Below are 25,173 nucleotides of genomic sequence, written 5' to 3' on the forward strand. Positions count from 1 at the left end.
ATTTTTTTTGAATGGCAAACCTTACTGAAGAGAAATGTCAAAGGAGCGGGAAAAAATATGGCGTCGTTTGCTGTCCCTATCGGTCTACTTTTAGAGCGTCCCTATTTATAACTCCGTTACTTGTCGCGCTATATGTCAACTTTGAAAGCTTACAGCAGGATGAATATAAAGGGGCAAACAAAACAAAAAGTTACCAGTTGCAGTGATTTATTGTGCATCGATTATAAAAATAATATAAGCGCAATTCGTGACATATTGGTCATTCCGTCCACTGTACGTTCCTTTAATCTCGGTATAAGCGAACAATTTCACTTTACAGTCAACCAAAATTATTTTGCCAGCATAGTCCTCGATACTTGTTTCGTCTTGTTTAATTTTAGTAAACCATTTTTCAACGATAGCAGAGTCTGAATAATATTCATCAGGCCAAACCTTGGCTTAAACAGTATTTTTTCCCCAAAACAAAAAATGCTTTATTATTAAATTAAATTCCTTTTTTATCTAGTTTTTTGTAAACTAACACAAGTTGCTTTACTCAAAATGGTATAACTTATGAACCACTAGCTGTTAATTATGTACACGTATCTTTTGAAGGTTAGGGCTGACTAAAAATCATACGGATTTAATACCAGTAATCTTCAAAGATTAAAGAAATTGAAAGTGAATTGTGTGTGAAGTGGTATATCGAAAAAAGGTGATTTACTTGCTTAAATTACCCAGGGACCTTAAACATTTCAAACTAACGATTTCTAATCCGAATTCTATAATATATATCCAAATTTAAAATAAAAATTTTTCTTACTTTTGTTTACAGAACGTATATTACGCGTTTGTTGTATCTGCCACAAAAGTAATGAAACGTAGTTACCACATCAAAATGTAGTATTTTGACTACCAACTACCGTTATACTCAAAAATATATGAACATACTTTGTATGTATGTTTGTACTTAAACATTGTCCAGCGGTTTGATAAACTGAAAAAAATGGTAAAGAAAAATAGGATGAACGAAGAAATTTCAATAATGTAATCAAAATATTTTTTGTAATAAACTTATATATACTTCTCTAATTCATTCGATTTTTTATTGCATTTGCAATTATTGCAATGGTATATTATGAATGCTACTATCAGTGACAGCTTAATCGAAATCCTGTTTTAATGTTTTGTGTAGAAACACATATGTATATACTTGTACATCAAAAAGTTTTATTCAAAATGTTGCAATGGAAGAACGGTAAATTTTTTTTTATCAAACGGAAACAATATAAGTGTCTGAGTTTTGATTCGACAGAAACCCGTCGTAGATAGTCTTCGATTCCTCAAAATCTTAAGTTGCACAATCTGTTCTTTACAGTAGCCCACAAATTTTATAGTTTTGATATACATTACATTTCAAATTTGGTAAAGTTTGAGCTATTAGTTAAATGTTAGAGCATTTAAAGTGCTAAAATAAGCATCACCGAAGTTTTTTAATAGTTAAGCATATTTAAAAAAATTGCTTATAATAATAAATAGTAGCAACATAAAAAGTAATAACTCAAAGGTTTGCATCGATATATGGCGAAACTAAGTTAGCTTAGGTCGTATCGAAGAATCGAACGAGATATTAAAATCTCGGTCTGACAAACGCCGTGCAATCGAAAGAGAAAAGATGATTCCAACTCGCCAAGATAAGCCGTCCGTCCAAAAATGGTAGAAAACAAAGCATAACTACTGCAGCCACCAGATACCAAATGTATTGACCGCTGTGACTATGCCTCATTTCATGGCGAAAAATATCGGTAATTCATTGAGATATTACAGTGAGATTCAAAGTGCATCTTTGCCGCATAATAATGGATCAAAAATGACAAAAATTTAGACCAAACTCTCACTAGCAATTTTTAAATTTGTAATATCTTCGAAAATATTCATTTAAATCATATGCCATATAGATCTATATGGAATCAACAATGTGTTTAAAATATTTAATTGGATAAGGACTAATGCTGTATTGGTCAAAATCGCTTCGAAAATTAGCCATTATTTGTCGTTAAGAGTAAAAGACAAAAAAGTGTTATTGTGGGATATCCATGATAGACGTTGTTTTAATAAGTATCGTAGGGTTCAGCCAACGTTTCTAATGTGAGTGGAAAAAGTGTAATCATTTACGGCTTCACATTAGAAACCTCAAAAAAAACCGTATTTCTCCACAATTTAATGGATGTTATTACACGTATAAACCTTCCTCTCCAATTACTCTATCGTGTGAAAAAACCCGCATCAAAATCCAGTTGTGAAGTTTTTATGATTTAAGCATACGAAGGGACATAGGGACAGAAAAAACGACTTTATTTTATACTACAACTATGTTGTGATTCAACACTATATGTTAACTTCATTTTGCTAAGATATATCACATATCCGCCGGTATGAAGAGAAGTTTAAAAATCTATATGTTAGGTATGTGGAAGCTAGGGGAAGTATTAACCCATTTATATAAATTTTTGACGCAAGGACACATCATTATCAGAAAAAGAAGCTCACAGAAATGTTTTAAGATTTCCCGCAGATTGGATGATTTGCAAATAAGTATGTTGTAAAGCCAACCGAAAGTTAGTACCGACCGGCCGGGGTGGCGGCAAAGTGCCTATAATTAGCGAGTCGGAGGTCGCGGTGCAATAGATTATAACTGGCTCAGTAATCAGTCGATGAATATTATACCACGTACATCCCAAAAGACTGATGTCATAACCTTGCCAGCAGACTTTTTTGTCTTTTCACGTTTGTGAACCGGTTGATCATGTGCAGTCCACTAGAATGACTGTTGATTGGAGTCCAGTGGTAAATGATGGAACCATGTTTCTATTGTCACAAACTGACCCAAAAATTCGGTTTTATCACGATTACTCAAACAGTTCTCAGAAACGGTTATTTGCTTTCGCCTCTTTAGGGCGTCGTTGTCCTCGGTGCTCATTTCGCCTCTTTCCAACTTAGTAAATCTCTTTTCAACGGTGGACTTTCCTGATGTAGAGCCCAAATTCAACAGTATTTTTCCCTCAAAAAGTAATGCTTTATTAACACACGAAATGCTTTATGATCCATTTATTTGTAAACTAACACAAGTTGCTTCACAAAAATTCTATATCTCATTAACTAATAGTATTAATTTAACGAATATAAATCATATACATAGATGGTAGTGGTAGTATTATCTATGGGTCACACACAGTAAAGCGTGGATGGGTACTCTAGTACACTATAAGCTGGTGACGAAAATGGGTGACATCGACCCACAAAGTACCTCAGCGCGATATATTATCTTTTATATAAAAAGGTGCAGCGTTGCCAGCGCGATTTCCAAGCAATGGAGGTGTCACGGAAGGCATTTTTCGGATTAGCCTTGTGAGCCTAGGTGCATGCTGCTTGCATCCCCTCTATCGTCTCAAAATGCTTGGCTTTCATCGGCATTTTCTGGCAAGGAAACAAAAAAGTCCGAGGGGCCACATCTGTAGGGCGGCTGCGGAAGCATTGGGATACCGTCCTTGGTTAGGTAGCTGGTCAGAAGAAAGGCGATGTGAGCTGAGGCGTTGTCGTGGTGCAACTTCCAATCGGCTGCGATGTCTTGTCGGATACGATTGTTCCTTCGTTGAATTTCAAATTCATGGTGGACGATGTCTTTGATGTCAAAAAAGACAATGAGCATCGTTTTCACTTTGGATTTGATCATTCATCAGCGACCTCTTCCCGGCCCTTCAAAAAGGCCTGGTGCCACCGAAACACACTACTTTTTGCTAAAGCAACACACACACAGAATTTAATCGCGTACCTCTGCTCAAACGAACATTGGCAACTGACTAGCCGCTCCACATACATAGGAGAATTTGGTCTCAAATACCAGACAAAATTATTTAAAGTGATTTTATGAATGAAAATTAATAAAAATGCATGATTGAATATAACAACCGAGCATTTTATATTGAATATTTGATCTATTTTTGCTCATCCCACATATTACTAATGTGCCACATACTCAAAGAAATGTTCTCAGGGTTTCATTAAGGTACCGCACATGCAATCACCAATCATATGGAGCAAGGCCAAGTGGAAAGTGAAAAAATCAAATGGAAAGTTAAATTGTGTTATGTGGGAAGTATGCGTGATTTCGCTGATTTTCACACTGTGATATAGAAATATTTAAAGAATATCGCATACTAAATTTACTCGAAATCGGTCTGTCGGGTTCCGAGATATGGGATTTCACCAAAAAATGGGCGGTGCCACGCCCATTGTCCAATTTTCACACCGGTTCCGATAGAGCCCCCTTCTGCAATTTATATAAAACTCGTCTAGAATAATTTAGGAGGATTTTAGTATTTAATTAAAATAAATAAATAAAAGCAGTACTCATTTTATGCAAGTGACCAACCTGATTCAATGTGTTTTTTTTAAGCGGGGAAAGATGGGGAAAAAGTTAAGGTTTAAATGATAAGTAAAAACCCTGTAGTTTAGTAAAAAAATTAATTTATAACTCGACCTCCCCCAACATTATAACATAAACCCTAATTTCTAAAAAAAATAAAAAATATTTTTTCGTTTTTTGATGTTCCATTGTTTTCCCGAAAAAAAAACAAAATAATACATTAATTAAATTGATATTTATATTATTAAAATGAAATACATACCATGTTGTCCAGAATCCATAACAAATATTTTCCAGAATCCGACTACTTGTGTGGCAATATAGCGGGTTGAAGATTATTGGGAGATTTGGGATTATTGTCTGGGGGTGAGAAATTCCAAGACAGGGTGATGGTACTAGGTCAGTATAGTAAAACCCTCAAAGGGTTTGGCGTTCGTGTCTGTTTTTGTTTATGACCTTTTAAATTTTTTCCTTATCTTGATGTTTTTTCGCTTAGTTGTAACATTTTGGCTAAAACGTAGTTTTTTTTTTGTTACGACTAAGCGAAAAAACATCAAGATAAGGAAAAAATTTAAAAGGTCATAAACAAAACCAGACACATACGAACGCCAAACCCTTTGAGGGTTTTACTATACTGACCTAGTACCATCACCCTGACTTGGAATTTCTCACTCCCCAGATTGGCTGTTGTAATGTGTTATTAAATGGGTTTTTGTAGTACTGTTAGTAGGGTAGCCTGTAGTTTGTAATTCGCAGTTTTGTCCGGTTTTTGAAGGGAAATGCTTCTATGTGCGCTCGCTCGAATCCAGTCGGTGCGCGCGTGCTTCGAATTACAGTCGCAGCGGTAGAAAATCAGTCATATTACTTTCCGGACAAACCCTGTAGGTATTTAGTTTTGCTGAAGGTCCTAACTTAGGCATTTTTTTTTTTGCAAAATGACCGTCGAATTTGTAATATATGTATACATTTATAACTCAAGAATCGCTAAACCGATTTGGCTAACAATTGGCTAGGATGTAGGTTAGGAACCTAAAAATGGCCACAGTCTACTTTTTAGTGTTTAATGTTAAAAGCCAAAACAATTAAATATTTCAATATGATATTTGTAAAAATGTTGTTCCATCATACCTATTTATGTATGATTGTGATTTACAAAGACAATAAAAATGTAAACTGCCAATGTAACTATTCCAGAATACTGTTATTATGATTAATAATATCCTTGACAACAAGGAGCCCAGTAAATTGATTTTCGACTTTACGGCTAATTTTTATACTCTCGCAACAATGTTGCTAAGGAGAGTATTATAGTTTTGTTCACATAACGGTTGTTTGTATGTCCTAAAACTAAAAGAGTCAGATATAGGGTTATATATACCAAAGGGATCAGGGTGATGAGTAGAGTCGAAATCCGGATGTCTGTCTGTCCGTCCGTCCGTCTGTCCGTCCGTCCGTCCGTGCAAGCTGTAACTTGAGTAAAAATTGAGATATCATGATGAAACCTGGTACACGTATTCCTTGGCTCCATAAGAAGGTTAAGTTCGAAGATGGGCAAAATCGGCCCACTGCCACGCCCACAAAATGGCGGAAACCGAAAACCTACAAAGTGTCATAACTAAGCCATAAATAAAGATATTAAAGTGAAATTTGGCACAAGGGATCGCATTAGGGAGGGGCATATTTGGACGTAATTTTTTTGGAAAAGTGGGCGTGGCCCCGCCCCCTACTAAGTTTTTTGTACGTATCTCGGAAACTATTATAGCTATGTCAACCAAACTCTATAGAGTCCTTTCCTTTCCTTCAGGCATTTCCATATACAGTTCAAAAATGGAAGAAATCGGATAATAACCACGCCCACCTCCCATACAAAGGTTATGTTGAAAATCACTAAAAGTGCGTTAACGGACTAACAAAAAACGTCAGAAACACTAAATTTTACGGAAGAAATTGCAGAAGGAAGCTGCACCCAGGCTTTTTTTTAAATTGAAAATGGGCGTGGCCTCGCCCACTTATGGACCAAAAACCATATCTCAGGAACTACTAGACCGATTTCAATGAAATTCGGTATATAATATTTTCTTAACACCCTGATGAGCTGTACGAAATATACAGTACTTGTCCAATAAACTAGGAACGAACAAAAAAATTATGCGGAGTTCTAACTTTAATAATTAATAAAAACATAAATATTTGGCGAATTAAAAAAAAAAATTATTTTTTATATGCTATATACATTAAACTTAAATTATCATATTTTTGTATTGAATCATATTCAATATTATAAAATTATATTGAAAATATTAAATTTTTGTTTTCGTTCGTAATTTATTGGACAAGTACTGTAGGTGACATCAGTTCACAACCACGCCTTCTTCCAATATAACGCTATTTTGAATTTCATTTGATGCCTTCTCTGTATAATATATAGTACATTAGGAACCAATGATGATAGCGGAATAAAACTTTACAAAAATACGGTATTTGAAAAATATGTAAATGACGTATAATGAAATCTCGATTATCACTTTATCATGCGAGAGTATAAAATGTTCGGTGACACCCGAACTTAGCCCTTCCTTACTTGTTTATAAATTTTCTTAACCATTGTTAAGGTTTAATAGCGTTCGCGGAAGTTGAATAATATTAACGCGGATTGAAATATGAAGCGTGCTATGCGGTCGAATTACTTTATTGAAGAGAGCTCATAAGTGCTGCCCAAGAAGCTTCAAACATGTGTTTAGAAAGATGATGCCAGATAAGCGCGAACATACCGGCCGCCTTGAACAACAGTTCAAAGAAGTACATTTTTAATTAAAATGTAAGAATATCATATATGTATTTAGAAAATATGTCCCCTTTGGTTGGTAGTAGCGTTAGCTTGATCACGGGCCTTAACAGCTCTCCTTCGGATGTCTGCAAATTTACAACCCGAACTTGACCATCCGTCCCTGAGGAAGTAACAATAACACGGCCAAGCTTGCATTTCGTTGGGGGCGCGTTGCCTTCATGTATGATAACGACGTCATCTTTCTGCAAATTCGGCGTTGAACGTATCCATTTCGTCTCGCCATCGATTCCAGAAGTGCTGTCTAATTGACAGAGTGATTTGCCAACGTTGAAGACTTCAACGTCAGGGTCGGGAAGTCTCTTTTGCGGTTCGCCAATCATGAAGTGTCCAGGCGTGAAGACTTCAAAGTCGTTTACTTTTGTAGGAATAAAGCAAATAGGTCGCGAGTTTACACAGGTTTCAACTTCAGTCAGTACTGTTGCAAATTCTTCGTAAGTTAGAAGCGAAGAATCTAAGGCCCGCTTAAGAAGATATTTGATACGTTTTATACCAGCCTCCCAGAAGCCACCCATGTAAGGGGCGTTTAGAGGTTTGAAATGCCAAAATATTTGGGCGTTTGCGAAATATGATGACACGTTTTCAACGCGAATGCAGCGCTCATAGGCTAATCGTAATTCCTTTTCAGCACCCACGAAGTTTGTGCCGTTGTCAGAGTAAATGTGCTGACAGATTGAAGAAAGGTCTCCAGCAACCTCGAGATGCATTGTACCAGTACTCATGCAAATAAATGAGCATATGTATGCCTTTGTAGATTTTGCACCTCTTCCATGCGTAAACTTCGCGGCGTAAGGGCCAGCGTAATCGACTGCGCTAGTAAAAACATCTGGTTGAAGTGACGCGACTTGGAGGCAGATCAGCCATGAGTTGTTGTAATGGTTGACAACTCAGTCGTCTACAACGCATGCATTCGATATATACCACGGAAGAGGTTACGAATGCCTGGCACCCAAAATCGTTGTTGAAGCGCGGCTTGCATTATCTGAGGTCCATCATGTAATGTTCAAAGATGTACTTATGCTTCGATTAATTTAGCGAACGGTAATTTTTTCGGCACTAGTATAGGATGTTTAACATAGTCCGAAAGCCGTGCGTTTTTGATGCGGCCTCCTACTCGTCTAGAAAAGGTTGTAGTCGTGTTAGACTGCTTCGTGTATGTATTGGCTTATTTTCTCTGCAATTAAAAATTTCCTTTTTAAAAACAACTTATTGAGTATCCTTTACCAATGCTATTTCAGGGTTTTGAATTTCAGCTCAAGACAAGCTGCCGGATTTTCGTATCCCGGCGCTAGCCCTTGCGTTATTGATGAAGCGTAATAAACAAGCGGTGATGCGTTTAAGTTTTCTGAATGAATGATACATACTTCGTCAAAAAATTCCAATCATCAGTTTGCGCCAGCAGTGTTACAGGCTTGCTATATTTTAGCTCCCGATCTGTAGTGTGTGATTCTGCAGAAATCGGCCACTTACTGTTGTTCTCGTGTAGCCATTGCGGACCATGTCACAAAAGTTAATGTGTGAGAAGTTGCGATGGTAATATGCGTTGCTGGTAGAACATCTTGTATTGCAGCGACGCGATCGGTCACGAATACTGACCAACGGCTAGGGTTGCCTTGTAACCACGTTAAGGTAAACATTTAATCCGTCCATGCGTATAATCTTGAAAAAGTGTGGTTGAGATTTGATTGAACTTGCTTCACTAGCTTTGCTCCTAAATGAGCTGCACAAAGCTCGAGTCGTGGTAACGAAATAGTTTTCAGAGGTGCTACTCTTGTTTTCTCTGCTACTATCGGGTGATTTTTTAAGAGCTTGATAACTTTTTTTAAAAAAAAAACGCATAAAATTTGCAAAATCTCATCGGTTCTTTATTTGAAACGTTAGATTGGTTCATGACATTTACTTTTTGAAGATAATTTCATTTAAATGTTGACCGCGGCTGCGTCTTAGGTGGTCCATTCGGAAAGTCCAATTTTGGGCAACTTTTTCGAAGCATTTCGGCCGGAATAGCCCGAATTTCTTCGGAAATGTTGTCTTCCAAAGCTGGAATAGTTGCTGGCTTATTTCTGTAGACTTTAGACTTGACGTAACCCCACAAAAAATAGTCTAAAGGCGTTAAATCGCATGATCTTGGTGGCCAACTTACGGGTCCATTTCTTGAGATGAATTGTTCTCCGAAGTTTTCCCTCAAAATGGCCATAGAATCGCGAGCTGTGTGGCATGTAGCGCCATCTTGTTGAAACACATGTCAACCAAGATGCTAACAAACTTTTTGTTGCCAAAAATGGAAGAACTGAACTTGGTTGACATGTGGTTTCAACAAGATGGCGCTACATGCCACACAGCTCGCGATTCTATGGCCATTTTGAGGAAAACTTCGGAGAACAATTCATCTCAAGAAATGGACCTGTTAAGTTGGCCACCAAGATCATACGATTTAACGCCTTTAGACTATTTTTGTGGGGCTACGTCTCCAAAGTCTACAGAAATAAGCCAGCAACTATTCCAGCTTTGGAAAGACAACATTTCCGAAGAAATTCGGGCTATTCCGGCCGAAATGTTTCGAAAAAGTTGCCCAAAATTGGACTTTCCGAATGGACCACCTAAGACGCAGCCGCGGTCAACATTTAAATGAAATTATCTTCAAAAAGTAAATGTCATGAACCAATCTAACGTTTCAAATAAAGAACCGATGAGATTTTGCAAATTTTATGCGTTTTTTTTTTAAAAAAAGTTATCAAGCTCTTAAAAAATCACCCGATAGTACGACATTAATCGTATAGTGCGGAAATTTTGTGCAACAGTAAAGTGCGGCTTCGTATGCGACTTCTGATGCGTCGGTAAAAATGTGATACTAAGAATCAGAAGTTTTGCTAGTTCCTAACCAGTGCCGTAGTTTTAACGTTGATAGTTGCGGTAATTCACGACGATGTGCCAACCAGTCCCTCGCTATTTCTAAAGGAACTGGTTCATCCCAATCTACATTTGAGTGCCAAAGTTTCTGTAACCAAATCTTAGAGCGGATTGTACAGAGCACAATCAAACCCAGTGGATCGAATACTTTGCTTGAGTCGGAGAGAAACGTTCGTTTTGTAAGTTTAGGAGGCAGGTTGTTAAAACTCACTGCTATAGAAAGCCAATCGTTGTTTGTGTGCCATATGGTACCAAGAGTGCGGATTTGGTCTCCAACGGCTAAGAGATGCGAAATTAAAATTCGATAATCACGAACTGGATCTGCTGGATCCGAATGCCAAACTATGCGTTGATAACATCGGTCAAAAAAAAATATTTTTTTGGGGTTACTGTTCTCATGCTTGAATTCTGATTCTAGACATTGAGAAACACTTAAATATTAATCTTTAGTTCTTCAACTTTGCTTTGGGCTGATCTACATCGATAAGTATATTTGGGGTTTAATACGAGAAAGCTCATATGAGCATAAAAGAAATACAAAAAATATTCACTTTTAGATAGTAACTTCTTGTTATTTTACATTTATATATTATTGTTTATCACAAATCTTGAATAAAAAACGACTCTTGTATCAAAAAAAAAGTTTTCTAATTATAATCTATAGTGAAATTGTAGAAAAAATATAAAAGTCATCGAAAAATTGCTCTAATTTCTACGAAAGCAAACTTTAACCAGAAAAGAACATTTTTCTTAATTTTTGTCATAGGAGAAACTAAAATTAAACATGTAGATGTCAGACCCAAAAATCGTCTTGACCGGTGTACTATGTGTCCTCTTTAGCGACATAAATTTGGCGGTACATTTTTTCGATATCGGCTATGATTGCAAAATGCAAAAAGGTGAGTGCGAAAGCGAACCAAAATAGAAAATAGATCTGGTTTTAGCTGTGGGCCTATCATGAGGGCATCGTTTAAGGAATTCCCAGAGGTTGACTTCATAGTGTCGTGGTTTGACTTGTGGTCTTTACCACCGCATGATGTGGCATATAGTAGAGTTTATCTGTTGTCGTCTCAGCTGGTTCCATGTGTCCCATAGAGGTGAGTTCATCCATAAACATGGTACACTCTTTGCGAAGTTGTTCGTTACCTTCAAATCTTCCATGCGGAGTAATGCTCGAGTAGCTGCTTCTCTTGATTCACCTATCGATACGTTTTTCTTCAAAGATAAACACACGATGTAGCGACCATCCGATGCACATTTTTTTCCCACATTGATTATTCAGGTGAGAAGAATTTGCGGGCGGATAGCACTTCGAGTTCCTAAAACTTGTGGATGAGTTGAGTTAAATGAAGGTCAGAAATGAAAGTTCACCGGTGGGATTCGCAAATTGGCAACGTTGCCAAACAGTACCCATCCGAATACAGTGTGCCACTGGTGTACCCTGTTCACCCTTACGGAGTCCGTGTAGCAGAAATTTGTCCATTTCAATTAAAATGTCTATTGGCCCGAGCTAGGAATAATGGCGATCGACTAATGGCAAATCCGTAAGATGCGGCCAAGAAGTTATCGGTAAAGCGGAGGTTAGAAGATTGCTAGTAATTTTCGATAAGATGAGCGTACTTACTTGAAATTTGGTATCAAACGTTGATATGGAGAATGTAACTTCTTCATTTGCACGGCCTCCTTGCAGTGACCCAATTCCAGTGACGTCAACGGATGACAGCGTTCTGGGAAGGCGAAGGCGAAGGCGTTGGACACACGCCTCGGTGACGAATGAGGCATGCGAACCGTTGTCAAGGAGTGCACGAGCAGGTTGCCAACGACCGATATAAACTTATACCATAATTTCAGCGGTTGCTAGTAGAATGACGCGATCAGCGCCGGAGTAGTGTGGGGTTACATTTAAACGTTGTTCATTTGAAGGAGCATTAGGCTTCGCGGGTTAATGGTAAAGTTTTCGTGAAGTAAGGTATGATGACGTCATTGGCATATGCGACACCACGATGTGCTATGACAGTTAGTGAGGATATGCCCTTTGCTGACACAATTTATGCACGTACCTAACTTCATAATTGCAGTTAGTTTACCCTTGGAGTCGAGTTGACTGAACTGTGAGCAAACGTAGAGTGAGTGAGTAATGGTACCATCATCAGTGAGCATGCGCGGTTTTCAAGAAATTCTCAAAGAACTGAGAAAGATGGTAGATCGTCCATGACGAGCGATAACTCCCATTGCTTGCGGGTTTCGGGTGCTACCTTTGAAACGGTTAGGTGAACAAGACAGGTATTTCGAGTGCACGTAGAGCACCAACGTGTTGATGTTCGGAATTTAGCACTTGCTTTATTCTCTTAGCAGTATCCTTGGTTGCACTCCCAATTGCCATGAGTGCTTTAATGTGGCTGTCCAACATGACACGCATAACCTTGTACCTCGCAGTCAATAAGTCCCAAGTTTCAGCGTAGTTGCTATCACATACTGCTAAGATAATCACCAAATCGAATGCTTCCCCATCCAAACAGTTTCGTAAATAGTGTAATTTTTTTCCGTCCGTCAAATTGCCATTCGTATGAATGAATGAGCAAAAAGCATCATGAAAAGGAAGCCATTGAGTGAGATCACCACCAAATGACGGCAAATGTAGTTTTGGAAGCGGTACTGGAGCAGTTGAATCATGAACGATAGTTTGCAATGCCTGCTGCCTTTGAGTTGCGCATAGGCGTTTCAGGTTAGCTTTGGCGGTGCTGTACCACTCCTCACCTTGTATGCGTGCCTGCTCCTCCATGGAAGCCTTCTCGTCGCCACATACATATGAGTTCCACCTCTTGTTATGCTACGCAAAACCGAATCCATTGCGCCTCCAACAATTGGAGGTAAGTAGTTATTACTTCAGTGTCTACCGACAGAGCATCCACTTTGCTAGATTGCAAATAGCGTTTGATGGCATTTAGCGCGGAATCGCGAATTTTAGCCGAAGACATGATTAATATTTAAAATGCAGAAAAATGTTAAAAGTAAAAGCGAATTTGCGGAATATCATTAATATGCGATGATATCCGGCTCGAAGGCTCGAAGCTCCAAAATATGTTAATGTATAATAGCGATCGCGGATGAAATATCGCGGATTGAAATATAAAGCGTGCTATGCGGACGAATTCCGTTATTGAAGAGAGATAAAGCGGAAGCTGGTTTAATAGCAAGCATATAAGTGTTGCCTATAAAGCTTCAAACATATGTTTAGAGAGATGATGCCAGATAGGCGCGAACAACCATAATGTTGTTTTGAATACGAAACCATTCGGTCTAAACCACATATCCCTAATATAGTGATTTCCGCCTCTCTCGTTAACTTTTTTTTCATATACCTAATATTTTAAATATTTTCCCTTTGGTTGAGGTTATTTCGCATACATATATCAGTACTCGACAAGAGATCTCAAAAAAGTTAAGCAGAAGTCTATTAGTTTATGTCTTTTGATTGTAAAAATTGTGGATATCTTATGTAAAGGGTGTCCTAAAATTAACCCAAGATTGGAATTAAATATAACACACAGTTTTTAGTCTTTCAATTGTAATATTTTTATTGAATCATAAAGTACATTGGATAATCTCCATAAATGTGGCTTAATTTGATTGATGTAACGTTGAATCTACTCCTTCAAAGCTCGCGTTGTTATGGGCTTGTTGCAATAAACCTGTGATTTTAAATAATCCCATTAAAATATTTCTGTTGTTGTTGAATCACTCGATCTGGCCCCTATGCAGTAATTGAAGTGTTTTAAGGGCTGTATGACATGTGGCGCCGTCTTGTTGAGAGCACGTATTTGCCCACATCAGTAACATCCAATTTCGGTCTCATTTGGTAGTAAATATTTTTTGACAAATACATTGGGAAAAGTATTTATAGAGCGATATTTTGGATATCAATTGTGTCAAATAATGTAATTGCAAATGATCGTAAATACACAAAAAATAAAGTTTACGGATTTTCTTTTTAAGATTTTCAATTCATTCAAACTCAAAAACTCACAAAACACTATATACAATATAAGTGGTATATTAGTGAAGAAAAATAGCAACTGCGCACTTAAAATTTGTGGAGCTGTCGAGGACTCTTTGTTATCAACTTTGGAAATAGCAACTTACTAGCTAAAACTTAGCTCTCCTTTTTGAAATATTTTGTGTATGTTTATTAATAATGTATATTTCTTCAAAATTTTAAAACATTTCATGCGGCATTATGATTTGTCGTTACAACGTTGTCACACCTACTAATTTGACCCATGACTGGCAGATTTATGGTCATTTGCGCATTGGCCACGGCGAATATCACATTCTTTAGAACGATGAGCAGTATGAGATATACGACGACATTGACGTAGTATAGCGAATTAAAAGACAGAGATATTAAATTTTAGCGGCTACGCTGGCTGAGTCATATCGTCCGAATGAACGAAAATGCTCCAGCTCTGAAAGTATTCGACGCAGTATCCGCTGGGTAAAGCAGAGGAAGACTTCCACTCCGTTGGAAAGACCAGGAGGAGAAGGACCTGGTTTCGCTTGGAATCTCCAATTGGCGCCATATTGCAAAAAAAAAACTACTAGCGTGCTGTTGTTAACTCGGCTATAGCTGCTAAAGCGATGTCTACGCCAGTAAATAAGAAGAAATAGAGGTGTGCGCCTAAAACCTTTCGAACCGTTAAGCAACCAGCAGAGATATCTCAGCATTGGAAATTCTTTATATTATATTCCACTGCCACGCCCACAAAACGTCGTTAACCGAAAACCTATAAAGTGCGATACCTACGCATCTAATCCAGTATTAAGCTGTCATCTGGCACAGGGGAGCAATGAGCACCCACTACTAAAATTTTTTGAAAAAGTGGGCGTGGCACCGCCTTCTAATAAGTTTAATATACATAGCACTTAAACCACTAAAGCCCAGCGCAAATATTAAAATATTAAGAACTCCTACCGACGGTGTGAAAATGGATGGTATCGGAAGATAACCCTGCTCACTCCCCATATAACGGTACTGTTAAAACTACTAAAAACGCAATGAATCACTAAACACGCCAGAGATATTATATTTTAACTCCGAAAAGGTATGAGAGGGCTGTATGGGAGCCGGTGTGAAAATGGCCAATTGGCGTGGCACCGCCCACATTTTGGTGAAATCACATACCTCGGGAGCCGACTTGTTAATTTTGACTAAATTTAGTACGCAGCATTCTAACGCAGTGTGAAAATGGGCGAAATCGGAGTACATCCACGCCTACTTTCTACATTTTTAAATTTCAGTGGATTATTTCACTTTCCAGTGTACAAATCCAGAAGTAATTACTAGAACGGGATAAAAATTTGAACCAATAATTCTTTTAAAGTATTCACATTAAGGTATTTCCTTGGCTTTGATTCTTGCAAGTTGCAAGAGTATAAAATGTTCGGTTGCACCTGAACTTAGCCTTTCCTTACTTGTTTTATCTTTGAAATTAGGAGGACCTGTGACGATGGGACATATGATTCCCATCAACAAACACTAAGCGAGATATATTAATACCAACAAATAAACCTAACGGGATATATAGGTAGGTGCCATAAAATATTCACACAGCACTAACAGCAAATTTTGCGAGCACTGTCGCTTCCAGAGGAGAACTGAATGGTTTAGTTATACTTTTTCTACGCAAAAATTATATTAATATTTAGTCTAGCTCATCTGTTTGTCTGTGTCAACGTATGTACGTATACTACTAAAACATATTAGTTTCTTAGTTTTGAGTGGTCGATCTTCCCAAAACGCCTCTAATTTAAAATAAAATGTAGCTGTCGCACAAACTGTTCGTTCAAAATGGAGTCCTTGCATGGAAAAAGATTTATTTGACAAGATATCTGCACAAAGTTTGACACATATTAATGTTAAGGCCAATGCTAAAATATCCGAATATATTGTTCGGATCCCATCATTAAAGCAAATACATATGTAGCTGCCATTCAGACTGACCGATCAAAATCCGTATCTCATCATCTCTTTATAAAATATCTTTCTTCCGTATTAAGTAACCTTAATTCATTTGAAGGTTGTTAACATCAGAGAAGAACAAGCTAAACGCTTTCCTTTGGATACAAACCGTTTTTCGGTTACTTTTTATACTCTTGCAACATGTTGGTTTAGATTATAATATTTTTTTTTACCTAACGGCTGTTTGTATCACCTAGAAATAATCATGTTAGCTATAGAGTTACATATATTTGCATATGTATATAAATGATCAGGATAACGATACGAGTTGAAATCCGAGTGATTGTTGTGTGTCCATTCGTAGTTCTGTGCAAGCCATAACTTAAGGAAAAATAAAAAAAATCATGACCCGCCTTCTAAGAGGTTTAATGTACATATCCTAAACCACTTAAGGTACAAAACTAAAATATATGAAATCGGTTGATAACCCCGCCCATTCCCCAAATAACGATTCCGTTAATAACTACTAACAGCGCGATAAATCAATACTCCAGAGGCAGTAAATTTAACAGCTTGGATGCAACAAAAGGCCTTTATTGGAGCCGGGAAGAAGGGCCATATCCCAGAGGCTATTCGACCGATTTTGACCAAATTCATGTGCTCCAGTAAAAACAAAATCGCCCTACAACCATGCATATTTCCCATATATCGCAATTTTAAGTTCCATCTGATTCATTCACTACACATAATGTAAATCCAGCATCAATGAATTTATAGGGAAACAAGTAAGGAAGGGCTAAGTTCGGGTGTCACCGAATATTTTATACTCTCGCATGATAAAGTGATAATCGAGATTTCATTATCCGTCATTTACATATTTTTCAAATACCGTATTTGTGTAAAGTTTTATTCCGCTATCATCATTGGTTCCTAATGTATATATTATACAGAGAAGGCATCAGATGGAATTCAAAATAGCGTTATATTGGACGAAGGCGTGGTTGTGAACCGATTTCACCCATATTTCGTAAATGTCATCAGGGTGTTAAGAAAATATTATATACCGAATTTCATTGAAATCGGTCTAGTAGTTCCTGAGATATGGTTTTTGGTCCATAAGTGGGCGAGGCCACGCCCATTTTCAATTTTTAAAAAAAGCCTGGGTGCAGCTTCCTTCTGCAATTTCTTCCGTAAAATTTAGTGTTTCTGACGTTTTTTGTTAGTCGGTTAACGCACTTTTAGTGATTTTCAACTAAACCTTTGTATGGGAGGTGAGCGGGGTTATTATCCGATTTCTTCCATTTTTGAACTGTATATGGAAATGCCTGAAGGAAACGACTCTATAGAGTTTGGTTGACATAGCTATAGTAGTTTCCGAGATATGTACAACAAACCTAGTAGGGGGCGGGGCCACTCCCACTTTTCCAAAAAAATTACGTCCAAATATGCCCCTCCTTAATGCGATCCCTTGTGCCAAATGTCACTTTAATACCTTTATTTATGGCTTAATTATGACACTTTATAGGTTTTCGGTTTTCGCCATTTTGTGGGCGTGGCAGTGAGCCGATTTTGCCCATCTTCGAACTTAACCTTCTTATGGAGCCAAGAAATACGTGTACCAAGTTTCATCATGATATCTCAATTTTTACTCAAGTTACAGCTTGCACGGACGGACGGACAGACAGACATCCGGATTTCAACTCTACTCGTCACCCTGATCACTTTGGTATATATAACCCTATATCTGACTCTTCTAGTTTTAGGACTTACAAACATTTTCAAATAATAGTAAGCCGGCATGTCAAAAATGTTCTCAATATATGGAAAAACTGGAATCAAAACTTGTTCTAGACCCCATACAACTTACAGACCTTACACCTGAAGATATTTTCTTAGTTTTACTTCTGGCAAGTTACAAGTGTATGAAATGTTCGGTAACACCCGAACTTAGGCCTTCCTTACTTGTTCGGAATTGGTTATGGCACATATCGTCGCTCGCAAGACCAACTAACGGAACTGACATTTACAAAATTTTGCAGGAGAGCAGTTTTAATATTTTTGACCCTTTATTCCATTGTCCCTGTCGAAAGGTATGCATGATATTTTCAGTCTGCTTTTCTAATTATGTACTCTGACGTCTACTCTTCAATATTATTATGGCAAAATAGAATTATATTGGATTTTAACGCGATTTTTTGATTGCAATGCAAATACGTTACCTTTGTGACATTTTTTTTTTGCAGATACGTTTTTTTTTTATTTAAAAAAAAAACAGCATTTTGAATTGAATTTTTTTTTAATCTTTATTGGACTATAGATATGAAATACAATAATAAAAAAAAAATTAATGAAAACAATATTTGTAATTAATGAGGAAGGGATTTATAAAAATTTGTATGTTCACATAACTTGATTACTAGCGTATCTCCAGTATTAAGCAATATTAAATCTTCGGATTTATTTTGAGGTATTTTAGGAGGAGTCGTGTTTAATTTTGAAATCTCTCCCGTCAATAAACTGACAACAAGGCGTTTTAGAGTCAAGGATCTATAATATTTGTCTGTATGTTTATTTAAAAAAAAACAATTTGAAAGGTTCTCCTTTTTCTACTCTGTACTCAACCATTTCGGTCCTGTTTATTGGTTCTCCTGAGTCGTCTTTTCGAATGGACAATTTCTTGAAATTTAAAAAATCAGAATAATCCATGTTAACTACATTGTATGGCTTCTTTAACCGCGCCAGCCTGAACATTGGGTTTAGTTGACTTGGAACATGAACATCACCACATTTCTTTAAGACGTAGGAGATAGCGCTGTGGGCAGAATCTCCTTCATTTTGTCCATGGCAAGGTACCGATATTCTTAACTCTATTTCTTCAATATTAGTTGAGTTGTTTATTATATATAGTAAAGTAGCAACTGTCACTGAATTTTTGTTCTGACCACTACATCCGTCGGCAAACAGATAAACTTTTTTGCAGCCATTATTGTCATACTTCTGAAGAAAATGATAAACAGCAGTAGACACTTCAGATGCGCCTCGTTTGCTAATTCATTAATACACATTCCATGTGTAGCAAGAACAATTACCAGATGCAATATTATAGAATGTCAAATTATATACAGAAAGGCGTCTCTTATAAAATAGAGCATTGTCCATTGAAATTGGAAGACTTATGACTTGCTGCATGTCAAAAGTTGCGCACAGAATTGTCGATCTATTTTAGCGGCTTCTTTACATCCATTTCCAATTAGTCGAAATTTGTTTTTTTTCTCATTGTGTATTTCAAACCGTGTGCTTAAATTATTTTTGACTTCTTCAGTTCCTTTATGATAACTCATACATAGTCCACACTGATCTTTTTTGGGCCGATGGAATGAAAAAATTTTTGTTTGAAATATCTTTCGATAAGTAGAAAGGCTGGCTCTCCAGTTTCCTTTGTAAACAAACTTTACATTTTTTTTATTGTCAGATCGCCGTTAAGGTAATCTCGAGTCGAGTTGTTACGGCAATAATGAGACTCCACTCGTGGAAATCTACTTCCCACTTGAAGAGTTATAAGTCGATCTCTTTCGATGTAATTTTGACGACGCCCCAATTGTTTGTAACACCTCGAAATATGCGAGCTAGACCCACCTTAAAGTATACCGATCGGCTCAGAATCACTACCTGATTCGATTTAAGCATGTCTGTCCGTCCGTCCGTCCGTCTATATTATAGTAGGCCACGCCCGACTTTAGCCTTTCCTTACTTGTTTTATAAGAATACTGTAGTTTTGCATGCATTTTGTTGGCATATTAAATAATATCTTGCAATAATATTGGAAAATTTCTTTATAAAGTATAGCAGTAGGTATTAAATTGCAGTTACGTTAGTTAGTGAAAAATTTTTTTGGTCCATCTGCAGATACGTTGAGAATGTTATGTCGTTTTCTGAGATAACGGTACTATATACAATCACATAATTTACACACAAGATGCGACATGCCTAAAGAAGTCCCATAGTGGTCCTAACTCAATTTCGGAAAAAATGTCAGTTCCGTTAGTTGGTCATGCGAGCGACGATATTATTGCTATAAGAAATGTACAACCAAAGCTGACGCTTTTTCTTATTTAAGAATGTATTCGTTAATTTAAAAATTATATGTTAATTGGGAAAGAATTTAATGAGATTATTTCTTCGCGATGATAGAACAAATTATACAATACAATAGCAGACCCTTCTCTTAAACTTGGGAAGTGGTTCCTCTACTCAACTTTTCAATTGATATATTGATTAAGAAACCAAACCGGGATTCTCGTTGATGCCATTTTTATATTTTCGATTAAGGAAAATGTTATTATATATATTTTATCTTATCCTTATTAACGATCCGATTTTCTGGTAAGAACTTACGGTACAGTCTATTATCTTTTGGAGCATTACCTTCATACAATGACGAATTTTTACGTCACGCTGGAAGATTGAACATATTCAAATCAATAATTCCACATTTTGAGAGCACAATGGTTTGAAATGGTTTTTAAAACTTGATTAGTTTCATATTCCTGCCTATAATGTGGGAAGTCATTTGTACATTTTTCTTTTTCTTGCAAAGTTGTTTGGCATTGGAACATTCTAGTAGTAAAAAGTATTATAACCTAAGTTATTTTACGTTAAATATTAGTATACAAGTATATATGAGGTTGTTCAATAAGTTTTGTCGTTTGATAAGAAAGGCCCAATTTTATGATTTAAAATACATTTTATTATTCAACGATCCTCCAAAATACGCTTCAACAACCGTTATGACTTCTTCATTTGATGAAAAACGCTTGCCACGCAAAAAGTTTTTGAGTTCTGGAAACAAATGGAAGTCACTGGGGGCCAAATCTGATGAATACGATGGATACTCCAACAATTTGAACTTTAATTCATGCGTTTTAGCCATGGTCATAATGCTCTTGTGACACGGTGCATTGTCCTGATGAACAAGGATTTTTCCCTTCTGCAAACCGGGTCTTTTTTCGCGAAAGAGAAAGTCGCATTCGAATGTGTTTTTGTTCCATTGTTAGCGAATGTGGCACCCATTGTGCATACATCTTTCTAAAACCCAAAATTTAACTTAAAATATGGCTCACACTGATTAATGAGATGTGGAGAGCCTCTACTAAATCTCTCTCAGTCAATCGACGATCTTCCAAAACCATATCCTGTATTTTGGCTATGATTTCTGGTGTTGACGCGCTTTTTGGACGTTCTTCACGTGGATCATCTTTAAGACTACGTTTAAATTCAGCAACCAATTTTTTACTGTTCTAATTGTGGGTGAACAATCATTATACACTTTCGACATTCTTTCGTGAATTTCCTTTAGTGCTACACCTTCCAAAAGTAAGAATTTTATCACTGCACGATATTAAATTTTTTCCATTGTAAAAAAATACTGTGACACGGCAACACTAAATGACTTGAATGAATTGACAGATTGAAATGAAACTTCACATACATTCATATGAAGAGTGTACCAACAAACCGAAAAAATTTGGGCTAGTAGCAACGCTCTCTCTTATTGAACAACCTTATATACATACTTGTTCATGGGTGAATTCAACATACATTCATATTCAGCTCCACAGCAATGACTCGATTGAAAAAAGGGTTTATTGATAATTAAATTATAATTAGTAACAAAAACTAAATAAAAAAACGTACTCCGCAAACAAAATTTAATGTGCAGTTAAGGATGAACATGCTTTTAACTAACTATTTCTCTCTTATTTTTTTTTTTGCCTGAAACGAATATTTTGATATATAAAAATTTATTTCAACAACATTTTTGACAATTGAATAACTTGAAACAAACTTGATCAATTGATTGGTTAATTTATTGAACGACTGATATTAGAAATAAGGATTGTTTGTCCAGCGAAAACTTCTCAACAAATGTCATCCAATTCTCAATGCACAGGTACGTAAAATTTGCTTTATTTTTGCATGCTTGTAAGACAACCTCTAATTAACGATTTCCTTATGCATAAATATGTTCAATAATTTATCGCTACCTTAAAAAAATTGTCGAATCATGTACAAAAATCATCATAGATGTATTCGCCTTTATGTGTTAGGACGGAGTAGGTTTCTTAGACATTAAACTTTTCGAATTGGACTTCGTATCCTAAAGTTGGAACTAATTGGCACGTTAAAGTATCACAATTAATATGCGTAAAAACGACTATCCTAACAGCCTTTATGTTTAGGTGTTAATTGATCAATTAACTTGCCTTCGCTCAATTAAAGCGTTGATTTAGATAGGTTTACCATACAAAATAAAAATCTTATTTTACAACATTAATCGAATACAAATCCAGTTGAAACTGGAACGCAACACTGCGGTTGTTGTCCACACTGTAAATTTGATTTTGTGGATTGATAAAATATCATTCAACGGATGAATTTTAATCATTAGAAAAAATACAAAATGAATAACACAAGCAAGTTAATTGAATAGTCGGTTGTCCGTAAGGCAAAAACTGGTTTCTTAATTATGATCTTAATGTATTAAACTAATTTGGTTGTGGGAAAAGGCTATTGCCGAGCAACAATTAACATTAAATATACATAATTACTATTAGTATTCCCAAATACGTGATTAAAAATAAAAATAAATTAAATATACAAAAGAATATTTTTTAGATATTAAAAGTAATACTGAGGCGTTCTATATTAGTTTGTATATTCTTCTGGTAAAATAGCCCTTACCTCACTCCAAAAATTTAACATCATTAAAAAAATATTCTTTGAAGGAAATTACTCCGCCCTAGTATATACCCATGTATATAGTTGAGTTGGTTAATATTTATAGTTCCTTAACAGAAATATATATATGTATATGTATATATTTTTTTTCAATATTATTTTATTTATTGGATTTGCTTTTTTTTAAAGCCTAACAATAAGTTATAAAGTCTTATATCTATTTAAAAACTAGACTGGCTCAAGCAAGTGATTGAGGTGTTTTGGTGATACGTTGCTCTTTAGTACGCAGGCATATCTCTTCTTTTAAGGTGTGCTTGATCGCAGGAATGTACCAAAGCATTAGCCAAAGGGCTTGGGTGATCTCGGAATTTAGATATATATTTAATTCTGCTTTCTTCTACTTCTTTCTTTACCGTAGGAATACCAAGATCTTTATGGATATTTTCATTACGAATATACCATGGTGCACCCGTGATTGTTCTAAGCATTTTCGATTGGAACCTTTGTATTATATCAATATTAGTTGCACAGGTCACAGTTGAATGCCATACATCCAAATCGGGTTTATGACCGCATTATATAAAGGCACTTTATTGCCTAGGCTATGTTTTGAGTTTTTATTTAAAAGCCAATTTAAATTTGCAGCTCTTATCTTCATACATGTTATTTTACTAGAGATGTGTTTTCTTCACGTAAGCCTTCTATCTATGTGAATACCAAGATATGTTACTTCGTTCGCTTGGAGTACTAAAATATATACGTAACATACTTACATTTCTGCCCTGTGGTACACCAGCCCTTATCTGTCTTTCATCAGATATGGAACCACCCACTTTTACCATAAATTGTCTGCATATTATTTAAATAAGACTCCATTGTTTCATACAATTCTAAAGGTACAATTTTTTTAATCCTATATAAAAGGCCTTCGTGCCACACCTTATCAAACGCCTGAGCTACATGTAGAAATATTGCTATACTGTACTTCCTGTGCTCAAATGCTTTCCTCATTTCGTTAGTAATTCTATTTACTTGCTCTATTGTGCCATGTTTGGCACGAAATCGGAATTGATGGGTTTGAATTGTGTTATTTTCGTGGAGGAAAGGAGACATCTTTGATAGTAATACTTTTTCAAATACTTTAGAAAGACAGGGTAGAAGACTGATGGGTCTGTATGAAGACGGCTGTGTTAAGCCTTTGCCAGGTTTATCTATCAAGATAATCTGCGACTTTTTCCATGAAATTGGATAGTATCCGAAACTAAGAATTGCATTGAAGAGCAAAGAGAGCACCTCTACAGCAATAATTGGTAACTCAATTAGCATTTTTGGGGAGATATTGTCATGTCCCGTCGACTTTTTTGGATTAAGTTCTTTTATGATTCGTATAGGCATGTTGGAGTTAGTTGGTGGCTTCATGGACTTTTGGGCTTTCCAAAGGGAAGTTTGCTTGCTTGAATTCTGACACAGCTTCTTTATATACATTTCAGTGTTAAATTCTTTCTCACGTTTAAGCGCTTTTTTAATTTACGTACAGCAGTCTTGCACCCTTTTTTTTTCATTTACAAGCTTTTCAATTTCTCTATTAGAGATTTTTCTGAAACCAAGCGGCTTATAGCTTTTGTTTGGTGTTGCTAAGACAGCTGCATTGTCATTGAGTTCTCTAATGCTGTCGCCAATATCTCTTCCTGTATTAATTTTTTATGTTTTAGCCAATTGTATAAATTCTAAAGGTTAGAGAATATTTTTCGTAAACGCAACTTTTTTTTGTTGTTTCGAGGAGAGAATCTTTCACATATATCGTCAGTCTTCGACAGCATGCAAGATTCATGCTGCACGCTAAGGGTGCACCTTTCGAGACCACTCCCAGCAAAGAATATCATCCTATGATGGACTGGCGTAACAGTACACCTTCGTACTAAATCCTTAACTCCGACTGCAATTCACTGAACCTACGGGACCGGCGATAGGTATTGCTTCGTAGAACTAGGCTGAACCAAGATCGGCTCTTCATGGGTACTTTTATCGTCTATTCTTAGCTTTTATATTCTCAATTGAGTCAAAACGGTGTAATCGGAGTGGTCATGTGAATTTGCTAAATAGCCAGAAATTACACGAAGGTAAATCAGGCGAATGCGGTGGTTGCGCTACGACATTAGTTGAAAATGTGGCGAAATGATCACGAAAAACAAATGCAGTATGAGATTCTTTGTTCAATAAATTCAGACACAGAAAAAATCAATAAATTCTCTTTTAGAGCCTCATAAAACGACGCGTATGAATATTTTGACGTGAAATTTAGCATAGATGTCACTA

At 36.4% G+C, this 25,173-nt stretch overlaps 1 protein-coding gene across 11 annotated transcripts in view; it reads left to right on the forward strand.

Annotated features, from left to right (window-relative positions):
- LOC120781958 (calcium/calmodulin-dependent protein kinase type II alpha chain) overlaps positions 1 to 25,173 on the forward strand; it is a 171,611-nt gene that overhangs the window by 99,467 nt on the left and 46,971 nt on the right. For 5 of the 11 annotated variants that reach the window (XR_005706197.1, XM_040114118.1, XM_040114121.1 and 2 more), the window contains one exon: positions 22,007 to 22,069. The exons of 4 other annotated variants lie outside the window; for them this stretch is intronic. Coding sequence is in view for 6 of the 7 variants with exons in the window: in XM_040114118.1 (XP_039970052.1) it covers positions 22,007 to 22,069 (63 nt within the window). In the remaining variant the exon portion in view is untranslated. Of the gene's footprint in view, positions 1 to 814; positions 1,072 to 22,006; positions 22,078 to 25,173 lie in introns of those variants that run through there. 2 more of the 11 variants (XM_040114127.1, XM_040114128.1) reach the window with 2 other exon arrangements.

This window comes from Bactrocera tryoni, unplaced genomic scaffold (assembly GCF_016617805.1).
Source record: "Bactrocera tryoni isolate S06 unplaced genomic scaffold, CSIRO_BtryS06_freeze2 scaffold_79, whole genome shotgun sequence".
Lineage (NCBI taxonomy): Eukaryota > Metazoa > Arthropoda > Insecta > Diptera > Tephritidae > Bactrocera > Bactrocera tryoni.